The sequence below is a fragment of the Marmota marmota genome, unplaced genomic scaffold (assembly GCF_001458135.2).
Source record: "Marmota marmota marmota unplaced genomic scaffold, marMar, whole genome shotgun sequence".
Taxonomy (NCBI): Eukaryota; Metazoa; Chordata; class Mammalia; order Rodentia; family Sciuridae; genus Marmota; species Marmota marmota.
Window position 1 is genome coordinate 22,693,462 of NW_026000153.1, and position 13,744 is coordinate 22,707,205.

The following is a 13,744-nucleotide window of genomic DNA, read 5'->3' on the forward strand; positions in this document are numbered from 1 at the left end:
TCCCATAATAGATTATATGGGCCTTGGGATCCGTTCCCATGAGATCTGGTCTGTAAAGCCTGGAACTTTCTGTCCACATGGACAAAGAATATTTCATCCCAACAGCAGATGGAACTTTGATAGTCTTTGATTTCAAGGTGTGGGACAGGTTTACATACCATTCCAAAACACAACATGGCTGTCAACAGAAAGAGGGCCCCACAGTAACGAGCCATGTCTTCCTGGTCAGACTCAGAAAGGCTGTGGAATGAATTTTTTTGGCTTCTTCCTGGAAAATGAAATAGCAGCCTGGGGAAGAAATCTGCAAAGGTGACCGATGTCAGTGTCCAGGTGAAGAGCAGAAACCAGTGCAGGTGGGAGTGGGTGACCAGCAGTAGGGCCCCCATCAGCTGCAGAGAGAAAAGCCTGAGACAATGACCTTGTCAGCACTTCTTGGGATAGAAGACACGGCACCTCTGGGGGGTTTTAAATACTTTTAAATAGTGAAAATCTTGGAGAAGCAGTTTGTGGAGTGAGGCTCTTGCCCACCCTGGTTCAAGACCAATTCCTGAAAGGCTAATCTCCATCCCTTCTCTTCTGCCCAGGAGTCTCTGTTCTCATCTGTACCCTCACCCTCCAATACCAAGAAGCTCTGCAAGGTGCTCCTCTGTATCCCAATTGCTCTTCCTACCTGGTGCCATTGTCCTCTCTCAGTTGATTCCCTTCTGTCTGCCTTTGACATTGGCGGCCTGTCCCCTTCCCCCACCCATGCTGGAATCCCGCCCCCCCCAACTCCTACTCCAACAGGAGGCCACGTGGGGGCACTTCTCTTCTTTATGTCCCCAGAATCCAGCAAGGACTCAGTAAAATAGGCCATTTAAGAAGCAATAGAAAAGTCAATTCTGAGTGAATTTGGTTCCAGTTAAGCTCACGGTCTGGGCTATACTAGACAGAGATCTTAGTCTGGGGCCTCAGGGACTGCATCTATATCATGGTTTATTTCTTACTCCATCCACTCGATCCACCTCTGGTACTGACAAGCATGTTTTCAGTCTGGATGAAAGATCACCAGCTAGTCATCTGTCACAGGTCTGTGTAAGTGGACCATGGCCTGGCCACTGGGGGCCTCCCAAGCTGCAGCCACAGCCGTGTTCTGTGCTTGTGCAGGGCATTGACTCCACCTGTCATTTTGGCCCTGCACCCAAACTCCCCTGCTCCTACCCAGGAACTAAGTGTAGTATTATTTACTTTGAAATGTAGAATCACACAAACTTAGTGGAACTCAGAAGGAAGAGAGTGCAATCTATGAGTTCAATCTGTGAGTTCAGAAAATTAAGCTAGTGGTCTACCTGGACTTCTTAGGTTCCAGTGCATTCATACTTTGTCCTACAATAAATAGACATCTGTTTATATTATGGGTTTTTTTTCTCTCCATAGAAGAATTTTTGCTCAGTGGTGTTAATAATGACCAGCTGAGTTTCTGGATAAATTCCACATATAAGGATAGAGATTATCCTCCCAGGTAAATAGCATTGATATATTTCCTAGAGGTGGAGGTTGGGTTATTGGTTTGTGGTCACAATGGTGAGCTAGGAATGGAGCAGATAAAATGGAAAGCAGTTCTTTCTGACTCCAAGGTCTGCTCTCTTGGCCTTGCTTTTCTGAGCCTGTCCCTCTATACACATGACCAGCAGAGTCTGGGGATCATGTTCCCTGAAGCAGGAGACCTATGCTTGATTCCTTGTGTGTTTCTTGAGTCCTGGACCTGAGAGCCAGAGCCTCTTCACTCAGGTCTTCTGGCAAGACTCTACCTCAGCCTGACTTATTCTGTGCAGGTTAGGGAACCCACATTACACTAGAGCCAGTATGGCTGGAGCAACCAGATTAGAATTACCAGCACCCACGAACTTCATCAAGGCTACAGATTGCACTCTGGACCTGCTGATCTTGGACTGTACCCTCTAATCTAGACTTTAGGTCCACCCTGGATGAAGATCTAATGTCTCCTGGGGTTAAGCCAGGCATTCCTGAGAACTCATACAGAGAGGTAACTACTACCTGTCTGCTTTTGTTTTCTTTCTATTGTGTTCCACTGATATTGTATGACTATACTAGTGAATTAAATAATATGAAAATAATTTCTGGCATATTAGTAGAGAATTCCTTAGGTGTAGGGTCAGGGTGACAAATGGATGCCAGGGTGAGGTTAGAGGTCTTCCCAGAAGCAGAGCATGGTTGTAGTAACTAAGTTCCTAGGAGTTACGGCTCCAAGGTAAGCCTCATCCTCTTTCTTAGCCCTTTGCTACCTTCCTAAGGAAAACTGCTAGGTCTGCCCATAGCTTATTGTGATTTTTAAGTGAGTTAACATACAAAAGGCACCGCTGACCACACTGGACACTTAGAAAACTCAGTAAGTGATAATAACTACTTACAATAGTAGTACAAATAATATGCTGCAGGAAAGTATAATACATAGCAAGTGTTTAATAAATCATGGTTATTGTTATGACCATAATTTATGATATAACTACTGCTTTCAGTTATCTAAATCCACACTGTAATGGATTAGAGGACTGGAATTTAGGGTGGTGAATCACCTTGAGAGAGGTTTGTTTTTCCCTAACCAATGACAGTATGCCAACATATGGCTGAGCTGAGAAATCCCTGGGTAAAGAGGGACAATTCTTACCACTGGTGCAAAGACTCTGGAGAGAGAGGAATGTATCATGGAAGGGCAGGACACTGTGGTGTTTAAGGAGCCAAGAAGGTAAATGCCTTTCAATATCCACAGGAATGAGAGGATCCCCTGGAGCCATCGTGTCCGCTGCAACAGAAAAACACAGCAGGTCAGTGTGTCATGCCAATCATAGGACAGTGCAGAGGCACGCACACACCTGTGAGTCATGCATGAAGAGATGGAGCTATACAGACCATGAATCTTCCAGGAATATGAATATCAATGTCTGCAGAGGAGAATGAGCCAGAACCAGGAGGAAGTTCAAATTAGAACATTTTCAGGAAGACCAGGTCTGAGTTCTGGCCTTGAATTTCTGTAAACATCAGGACAGGGCAGGTCTGGCCATTTTGCTACCTGAGCTTGGGGTGAACTGTATTGTAAGAAAACCACCACCATGGGGTGGGAGGTGACAAAGAAAATGTGCAGTGCAGACTAATTTCTTCTCCTCTTCATATGTACAGAATATGTTCCAAGTTAATAATGCTTTTCATGCAGATTTTTCAATTTTAATCCTTATAAAAATTAGAAGCATTTCCATTTTATACCTCTAGAGACTATAGATCCAATAAATGAAGTGATCAAACAAAAGTAGCACAGCAAGAGACATGGCAGATCCAACTCAGCCTCTCAGACCTGTATCCAGCACCGGCATTCACATCCATAGACACTCTAAGAAGATAGCTCACCTTTTTAAAGGGGGCTCATTTCTAAAGGATGCTTTCTTATGTATGATATCATCTGTTCTCACCAAGATGATAAGTTGAAGAGAAAGAAATAAAAGTTGGATGTTTAAAAAACTATGTGGGCAAAGGAGAAAAGTTTTCTGATTTTTTTTTTTTTTTTTTAGAGAAAATCAAAATGACCTCTGAAAACCAAGGCCTAGAGAAGCTGTGACTATCACACCTTAGAGCAAGCAGGCATGGCTCTGCTTGGAGAGAACAGGCATGATCAGAACTATAGCATGTGCCTGGCAGGAGAAATAAAATGCAAGCTACAGTGGAATTTCAAATTTTCTAGTTCATGCATTTTAAAAAGTAAAAGTAAACAGGGAAATTTTATTAAAACCAATATATCTAAAAAATATCATTCCCATGTATAAGAATTACTGAGATATTTTCATACTAAATTTGTAAAATCCACCGATTATTTCACACTTGTAGCACATCTCAGTTTGGACTAGCCACACTTCAAATTCTCAACAGCCACATGTGGCTCATGGTTATGAAATTGGACAGTATATCTATGAACTCCCTGTGGGCAGAGTGGAAAGGACCCCTGTCTGGACTACATTTTATTTGAGGGTTATCATAAAGTGTTCCTAGTTGTTATTATTATTATAACTTTCACTTACCAGACACCACCATGTGCCAAGCTCTGTGCTTGAGGGGTATGCATACATGTATGTATATGTACAAACACATACTCCCTCCCCCAGCTCAACTGCTAGGAAAACCCTTAGGTTGTATATCATGGTTCTACCTTTTAAAGACCTGAAGATGACTACATAATTTGTGCCCGGCCCCAGGAATCATGAACCTCTGCTGAGCTCATGCACTACTGAGGGGGCAGTGAGCTTTTAGCGGGTGCATGGTACTCTCTCTTTCCCAGGAGGGCTCAAGACTCTTCAAGAAGCTCTGTAGTTCTAGTGACATTTGCAAAGAAAGACAATTTGTATTCTTTTCCTTCAAGATGAAAGCCAGATATTCCCCTGTGTGGGCTACTTTAGAGCACATATTATTCTCTGGGCTAGTGAGTTCCTGGGGCTTTCAACAAAATGACTTCCGAAAGGAGACAGGGACAACATTTGGCCAGGAAGGGAGGGCTTAGCTTCAGTGGAGGAAGACCAGCAGGCCTCCCTACATGGCAGACTGGAGAGCCAGGTCAGGGCAAGATCACAGGAGGAGCAAGAGGAGAGGGAGGGGAAATGGCAGAGCTGAGTGGGGGGGTGGAGGCTGGAGGGGAACTGGTCCCTTGTCTGCCAGGCTGCTCTGGGACCAATGAGCCCTGGGACATGAGGTCAATTCAGGCTATGGGGTGGCCCTGGGGCCCTTTAGGTGTAGAAATGGAGGTCTAGGGAGGTCTTTAGATGAAGGAAGTATTAGCTGTGGGTGTAACAGGACAAGGAATGTGTGGGTTCAACTTCCACAAACCCATCACGGCATAAGGCAGTGGACCTGCAGAAGGTCCTGCAGGTGGTGTGGGATCCTTGTCCTGTGGCACCCATCCCTAGGGCTTACCTGTCCTGTCCTGCACATGTTTGCCTGATCCTTCTGGCAAAATGTTCCATCCTATAGATGGGAGCCTCAGGGGGGATTAAGGTACAGGGACTTGGAAGCTGGATGTCCCCCTATTGTGAGATTTGGGCTTTTCCTTGAGCCTCAGGATCATCACTGGTAAAGATCACCTGTGTCTAGGATTGTCACAGATGAAGGGAGAAAGACACAGTGCACCTATACATGTCAGCCTGGCCTCCTTCCTCCATACTGCATGGACACCTGCTTCCTCATGAAATTTAGTAACCCAAAGAGTATCAAGCCATATAGTTCTGCCCCATGCAGAATCCACATACCCCAGCTTGCAAAGCATGTCTTAAGTTTTCCAGGCCCCTAACTGTTCTGGCCACCATCTTCTGCAAGCTCAGAGCATTGTCACTCAACATGAAACAAACCGATCACACCTTTTAGACCTTTTGTGAACTTTGCCTTTTGGACAGCATCAGTCATGGTACCTCTCTGTGTAGCCCTGAGTCCCCCACCATACCTGATTCCACAACGCCATAAGACTGAGGTCCACAGACACCTGACAAAATCCTTTGTGGAACTGGTCAGTGACATCCCCAGCAAGGGTGGTGAGGTGGCTGGAGGCTGTGTAGTAGGTGAGGGTCACTCCAATAACAGAGAGCTGCAGCAATGAGGAGAAAGGGGGAGGCTCAGCCAGCTCCTAAGGAGGGGTTGCCTGGCATCTGACCATGTTTGGTCCATAAATCAACTGCAAGAGTGTTCAGTAGACGTGGTTTCAAATGCTGTTTCAGCATTAACAGGATAGAGGGAGACACTGTAATGATGTTGCAATTAGCTAGTGCATAATCAACTTCCCATTAAAAAGATTTGTTCTTTTCAGACAAAAATACATTATTGACATTTTTTTCTCACAAAGAAAATGACTTAAGACAGTTACCTCCAGCCAGCTCCTTGGCTTTTGCCAATAGTCGAGGACACCCTCCTCAACCATTCTACAGAGTTGAAAGCAGAGGTGAATCAGGTTGAGTACCAGGAAGACCAGCTGGTGAGGGCGATACAAACATGCAAGATAAGTGGAAATTCAAATGTTTTTCAGAAGTCTAACTTTCTGGCTGCCAAGAACCTTTCTTGCCAATCACTTCTGAATAAACATGATGCAAGTCACATTCTTGCTCTGTAGCATTTGATAATGAACTTGTCCTGCAATGGCTCTTGGGCAGGGTGGTACCACTTTATGTGTCAAGCTCTCATAGAAACCCAACTATGCTGGGTGTCGGCACTGCAGGCATCAGAACCACCATGGGAGTGTCCACTGCCAAAATCAGGCTTCCTAGCCTTTATGCTGGCCACTCTAGGCCTTCCTCAGCACCACCAAAGACTGTGTGTGTGTGTGTGTGTGTGTATGTGTGTGTGTCTATACACACACACATACACATATATGTATGAAATATGACATCTATATATAAATATTTTTGACCACATAAAGTCTTTAAAAGCTCCTGATAAAGATCTTATAGCAGTTTTCTTACCAGTGATGAGTTACCCATTTATTCATACCCTCATTCAGCACTAGTTCAAACTCTAAATTATTGGGGCTGGAGTTATAGCTCAGTAGTGGAGTACTTGCCTAGTACACGTGAAACACTGGGTTGGGTTCTATCCTCAGCAACACATAAAAATAAATAAATAAAATAAAGGTTAATAAAAAATTCCAAATTACTCATGTATTTATGTGGGATTGAAACCCATTAGCAGGGCCTTCATGAATTTCTCTCTGTCCTTTTTGGAGCCATGTGCCTATGCCCATGGACCTGTTCTAAGAAGCTACCAACATAATTGGAAGTAAGAATGGGACTTGGTTCTCTGAGGCAGAAAAGCTAAATAAGGCCTCATTCTAGCAAAAGTTTCTAAGAAAAGGCTCGAAATGACTCTGGTGCTTTTCACAGATCAGTGAAGCTACTGAGCCACTCCATCTCATCCAGAGCCCTGGTGCAAGGGACCAAAGTTTGTGGCCCAAAAGTCTGGGACCTGGAACCTTCTGTGTGTCTGTGTTTGAGGATGGGGCCTCAAAGGAAGTTTCTGAGATTAACTGAGGGCAAGAGCGTGGGGCCCGATCCTGTAGAATTCGTGTCCTCTCACACAGAGCAGCCAGAAATGCCATAAGCTCTCTTCTCATTCACTTGAGCACAGAAGGGGCCATGGGAGGACACAGTGAGAAGGTGGCTGTCTATCAGCCAAGAAGAGAGACCTCATCAGAGCCCGTCCTTCTGGTGTCTTGATCTTGAACTTCTAGCCTCCAGAACTGTGTTAAACAAATGCCTGTTATTTAAGCCTCTCAGACTTTGTATGGCAGTCCCTCCCTCATCTGAGGGGAATACATTTCAAGACCCCCAGTGAGTGTCTGAAGCTGTAAAGAATACTGATTCCTAGATATTCTGTGTTTTTTCTATGAATTCATATCTCTAATAAGGATTGACTTATAAATTCAGCACATATGAAATTAACATCAATAATTAATAATAAAATAGAATAATTATAGCCATATACTATGATAAAGTTGCTTAAAACTCATGACTTATTTTCTTCTGGAATTTTTAATTAAATATTGTCAGACCACAGTCGACTGTGTCACAGTAACTGATGCCCATCTTAGGAGTCTTAAGAGACCTAGACTGATCTAGATATTTGCCCCAATCCTCCTATGAAAAATTAGTGCATCTACCCAGCTCTGTATTTGTGCTTGCCTTGTATATGATGATTGCTTTCTTTTTCTTTTTCCTTTTTTTTTTGGTACCAGGGATGATTCAATTCATCCATGGGCAATTAACCACTGAACCACATCCTCAGCCATTTTTGATATTTTATTTAGAGACAGGGTCTCACTGAGTTGCTTGGGGCCTCACTAAGTGATGAGGTTGGCTTTGAACTCATGATCCTCCTGCCTCAGCCTCCCCAGCCACTTGTGCTCAACACCTAGCACAAATTCTGCTATGTGTAAGAGACACAACAAGGGTGTAGGTGAGGGGTGGGCCTACAGAGTGTGTTGGTCCTGCTTGGTGGGAATACTCTGTTCTGTGAGGCCCCTCCCCCCATGCTAGTCCAGGAGGCCAAGTGCAGGTGAGCTCACCTCAGGGAGCACAAGAGAATACCAAAGGGCTGAGTCACCGCGGAAGATTCGGAAGGACTCTATCAGAGATGAGGGGACAAGATCCCCAGTGGGGAGGACCTCCGCGCTCATGGTCACACTCGTGAAAAGTCTGGTTGGAGGGTTGTAGAGGGTGAAATGCACAGACACAGCCCTGGTGCTGTGGTCAATCCATCTGCTGGCCCTGAGTGCAGTCAGGGCCGCCTGGGCTTCAGGCCTGCAAAGCAGCACAAGTTCAGAGGGAAGATCAGGAGTCAAGCTTTGAAATCCACAGAAAAATTCAGCCACAGCCCCATGCTGGGACTACCTGGTGTAAGCCTTCACAAGGACAAGCAACACCTGGGCTTCAAATGGCCTTTCTCTATATTAGGGACACTCTCCCTAGAAGCTCACTGTTCCTCTCCTTATGTTCCACTCTCTTCCCTGCAACAGCCAAAGGGGTGCACAGGCAGGATGGAATCCAGGCCATGGGAGGTTCTCCACGCCTCACTTGTGTGATGTGAGGCAGAGATGCCCGATATTCCACCCCAAGTGCTCTAAAATATTCATTTTCCTCTTTGGGCAATGGTCTTCATTTTTAACATTTTTTATTAATCCATGTTTAGTAAAAATTAAATCATTTCCTTTTAAAATTTTCTAGTCCTCGAAATGCATATTACTGCAACTGTAAAGACTTCCTCCTGCTGTAAGCAGAACCCCATCCTGGTATGGGATGAAGGCTGCTCAGGGAGCCAGGAAGGTGGGGATGAGCAAAGGGTTCTGGCAGGATGGGGCAGGCCACCTGACCACAGGTCTGGCCACAGTGTGGGCGGTGTCTGCTCCTCATCTTCCTGGTGTGACACGAAGAAGTGACAGTCCTACTCCACATCTGGGGACATGTAAACACCCTGATCAGCACAGTCAGCATAGAACAAAACCTCTGTAGCCTTGGGAGGCTCTAGTAACCACTTTTTGGGAGAACATTCTGCTCTCTTCTCCCCCATGTGCTTAGTCTGCAGGCCCAAGGCTGAGTTTTCTCACACCCTAAAGTACAGCTCTTCATCACATCACAGCAATAACAAGTACTGTGCAGGCCATGAAAGTGCTGTGCCTGCCTCTGGAGCCTGCAGCACCTGTGCAGATGGGCACATCCAGTGGTGTCTGGGCCAGGAGCTGCCCAGCAGGTTCAGATGAATGCTGGCTTCTGACTCGCACTGACCTTGTTCTGCCCAGGCTGAGCACGAAGTCCTCTTTTCTCAACCCCCAGACCCTGGGACCACCAGGGGTCACATTTTGGTTCTCAAAACCTCCATTTGCAGGGCTGCATGTAGGAGGAGAGTCCTCGAGAAGCGCTGAAAATGGCCTGGGAGGCTGTAGGACAAGCTACCAATTAGAAGAAGCCACTAACCGCTGTTCCCAGGTTCACTGTATTCTGGGGTTTCCAAGCCCTGCATGCACATAATATAACAAGGTGCCCTGCTCTACTCAGGACCATTTTTCAGCCTGTCTCATAGTCACTGGGATCTAGCATGAGCTAGAGGGATCAAGGCTCTACCTATTGAAAGTCAGTACATGAGCAGTCTGAGGCTTGGACAGATGCAGATCCCATTAAGGGATGATACAAGTAAAATGTCATATTTTGGATATTTCTAGCAAAGAATATGTTAATATTTTATTTTTAGACTTTTAGATTTTAAAATTCTTGCTTTCACCTAGAACACCAGATCTCTAAGGAAAAACTGAACCAAGCAAACCTACTGCAGAATGCTGAGCCTAGGAGAGGCATTTGGAAACAGTCCACAAGGAGAGAAAGAAGGCCAGGCTCCCACTCTTCCCAGCCCTGGCACCTGACAAGTTCAAGTCACCTTTAGTGCTCTGAGAAGCCAATAGATCTGCCAGCTTCCAGCACCAGTGTCTCCCAGACTTTTCTAATTAAGTTTATTTTTAGAAGTAAAAGAAGGAGAACATCTTACCTTGTGTATTCTGCAAGGAGAAACTTTTTGCTGCTTAATTACTGAAGTGCCTATTAGGTAGCATTTTCCACCAAGGGCTCCAGGCTAAAGAACAGAAAGAGACTCAGAGGAAGGCGCATGTTGTAAACCTCAAACACCACCTTCAAGTTGTGCTAAGGAATCATGGGGATACTTGGTAACTGCCTAGTCTATCAGGGCCCAAATCCTTCCTTCTAAAAAACACTCCAAGGATGCAAGCAACATTCTAAGAAAGACACAACTCCCTCCCCAGCCTCATTATGGAAAAGGACTAACATCATTCAAAAGATGTCTTTATAATTTGCACTTCATAGGAATGATCTATTTTTATCTTTTTCTCAAGTTTTAATAATGTTGTCATTCCACAAAACTATAGAGAATAAACTAAATGAAATGAGAAAATGTTTGAGGACTGCAGGATAAACATACTTTATCTTTAAAAGGGGAGGGAGGAGAAAATAAAATATGAACAAAGAATTGGATTATACAAAAAGCACATTCACTTTTTCTTCTGAACTTGGGATCAGACTTGCCTTTTTCCGGAAGCTTCCTTGATGCCCTGTCTTAGCCATTTGCTCCTCCCTGCTCTGAGATGCTCCTTGTGCCTTTGCCATGGTATTTTACATACTGAACTAGATTCTTCCATCTCTGCCCCCCATGTCTCCCAGAAGTCCCCCTGTGTCTGGTTCAGCTCTGCAAGTGCAGAACATGGAGCATCCTGCAGAGCCCAGGAGGGTGACATGGGAGGAGTAAGTGGGCTCCAGACAGGGAAAGTAGTGGGGTGCTCTGTTGGCCAAGGCACCCACAGAGCAGAGTCACAGACCTTACAGCCACGTGGTTATTCAGGACCCAAACGGTGCTGCAGGTCCCCTGTCAAGTGACTTCTGGGGTGATGTGCAGTGAAGAGGAAAAGGAAAGCCCACCTGAGTCCCCTGAGTAGCAGCAGCGGCGGCGGCGGAGGGGCCTCCCAGGTGCAGCCCATCCAGGAGCGTGGTCAGACACCAGTCCCACCAGTCATCAGTGCTTCTCAGGCCCTCCAGGGATTGTCTGGCATTTCTTAATTTAAGAACAAAAACAACAACAAAAAAGTTATTTCTATATCCTTGAGAACAATCAAAATTGAGAACAAAAACTGGTTTTTCCCTTGCCAATTTTTAATTTTAGATTCTCTGCAGGAATTAAGTCAAGGCCATCCATAGCGTGAGGCACAAATCCTGGAATTCCCTTTGCTCCTCCATGGCAGGAAAGAAAGAAGAAGAGCAGGCAAAGCACTTGTTCATTCACTCACACATTCACTCAACAAATGTTCCTGTGCAACTACTAAATGCCAGACCCTCTTCTAGGCACTGGCAATGAAAAATAAAATCCCTGCCCTCCTGTGGGGAAATGAACAGCAAATAAGATATAAGGTGGTCCCCTGTGGGTTCAACTCCGCAATTTTTTTGGCTGTACAATGGTGGAAAAGCATACCATCCAGCCACTCTAAATGTCCACTTTCAGCACAGTTTTCAATAAATTCCATGAGATGTTCCACACTTTATTACAAGCTTTGTGTTAGATGCTACACCAACAGTAAGTGAATGTCAGTGTTCTTAGCACGTTCAAGGAAGGCCAGGCTAAGTTAGGAGGAAGATGAACTGGGCGGGTGGTGTTAACTTAGGGTGCTCTCAGTATATGAGGGCTTTATCAGGACCTAACCCCATCATAAATCAAGGATCATCTGCATAAGCAAAACATACTATGTAAGTGATAAATACAAATGAGGGAAAATCTAAGCACGAATGACAGACAGAAAGTGGCAGGGTGAGAAAGCTGAAGGATTTAGTTCAAGTGGCTAAGGAATATATGAGGTGACCAGTCAGCAAAGGCCTGAAGGCCACAAGGGAGGAGTCTCATGGTCATCTGAGGGGGAGGTTTTCAGGCTGGAGAGGACAGCAGAGGAAGCCATATGCTTGGGAAGTTAGGAGTGGGTGGCCAGTATGGCTGGTGCAGAGGGTGCCAGACACCCAGACCAGGGCACAGTCCTCTCTCCACTGACTGGTGGAAGGACACGGTGTTTAACCTGCTCCCATAGTGTTGGATGAGTAGGCACAATTGAAGAGCAGCCTGGCACATAGTAGGACATCAGCAAATGCTAGTTTCCAATTAACTGCCTTTTTTATTACTTGGGGCTGCAACCGTATACATACTAGGCAAACGAAGTACTACTGAGCTATACCTGGCTTATCCAGTTAGCTTTTTAAAAAAATGTTTTTAGTATTAATTAATTAATTAATTAAATTAGGTATATATGATAGCAGAATGCATTTTGATTCATTGTACACAAGTGCAGTACAACTTTTCATTTCTCTGGTTGTACATGATGTAGCGACACAGCACACTTGCAGTCATACATGTACCTAGGGTAATGATGTCCATCTTATTTTAGACACTTCTCAAAAGAAGATATACATTTACTCAGCAAATATACGGAAAAATGTTCAACATCTCTAGTAATTAGAGAAACGCAAATTGAAACTACTCTAATATTTCATCTCATGCCGGTCAGAATGGCAGTTATCAAGAATACAAACCACCATAAGGATTGGTGAGGAGTGTTGGTGGTGGGGGAGGCACACTCATACATTGCTGGTGGGACTACAAATTGGTGCAACCAATCTGGAAAGCAGTATGGAGATTCCTTAGAAAATTTGGAGTGGAATCACCATTTGATCCAGTTAGCTTCTTTATTGTATTCATTAGATGTCTGCTTCATTCTCCTCCAAGGGATGGACTTAAGGAAGCACTAAATTAATTTCAACCTGACAGAATGTACCATTCTCAGCTTGCTCAGTCAATGTGAAAGAACCATGTGCACCCAAGGCTACTGTTGGAAGCATGAGTCTAGCTCTGCACCAGAGCCAAAGTGTAAGGAAGGGAACAAATGTTCCTCAGAGCAGAGTCCTCCCACCTGGCTTCATATCCACCTGGACATGAATAAGGGCAAGGACAAGGTGCTCATGGCAATACCCATGGCAAACAGAAATGTAGAAGTTTCATCCAGATCTTTCTCCATGAAAAGGGGAGACCAGAAGACTTATTGGACACAGTGATTTTGTTGAAAATGATAAGAAGATAGAGAAGGGTATGACCTGAAGTCATTCAAGTATACACAAGTTTAATTGTCCTGCCTATTCCAGCAACCAAGTCTAGATTCCTCCAAAGTACAAGCTCAAGATATGTTCTTCAAATGGTGGTCGTGGACTTGAGCAAAGTTAGGCTACAGAGATGGGGGTGCCTGACAACCAATTGTGCACTTCTCTTTCCAACTCCATGTTCAGGGATATCACCTTGGTTGCATGAAATGGACAATGGTGGGAGCATTTACACCACGGAAATTGGCAGGCAGATGCTATAAGCCAGTGCCCTTGTTCTCCAGAGAGAACAGGACAGTTAAATGTTGGCCAGCACAGCACAGAGAACACGTTCTCAGGCAAGAGTTGGAGTAGATATTTCATTGGTGATTGAGGGAAGCTTTTGGAGATAATTGAGAAAAAGTGTTTTAAAATTTTAGAGGCATGACAAAATTGGACAATATAAAAGGAAAAGAATCCAAGAAAAAGAGAAAAGTTATTAACATAGAAGTTAAGAGAAAGATGCAAAGAGTCTCAATGAACAATTTATATACACTATT

At 44.6% G+C, this 13,744-nt stretch overlaps 1 protein-coding gene across 1 annotated transcript in view; it reads right to left on the reverse strand.

Annotated features, from left to right (window-relative positions):
- The window catches only part of LOC125611480 (polycystic kidney disease protein 1-like 1), a 46,082-nt gene that overhangs the window by 6,122 nt on the left and 26,216 nt on the right, over positions 1-13,744 (reverse strand). Inside the window, exons 15-22 of the mRNA XM_048786319.1 lie at positions 10,995-11,127; positions 10,054-10,137; positions 9,300-9,451; positions 8,084-8,318; positions 5,894-5,998; positions 5,477-5,617; positions 2,669-2,803; positions 159-389 (exon numbers count right to left, since the gene is read on the reverse strand). Of these exons, the coding sequence (XP_048642276.1) occupies positions 159-389; positions 2,669-2,803; positions 5,477-5,617; positions 5,894-5,998; positions 8,084-8,318; positions 9,300-9,451; positions 10,054-10,137; positions 10,995-11,127 (1,216 nt within the window). The remainder of the gene's footprint in view (positions 1-158; positions 390-2,668; positions 2,804-5,476; positions 5,618-5,893; positions 5,999-8,083; positions 8,319-9,299; positions 9,452-10,053; positions 10,138-10,994; positions 11,128-13,744) is intronic.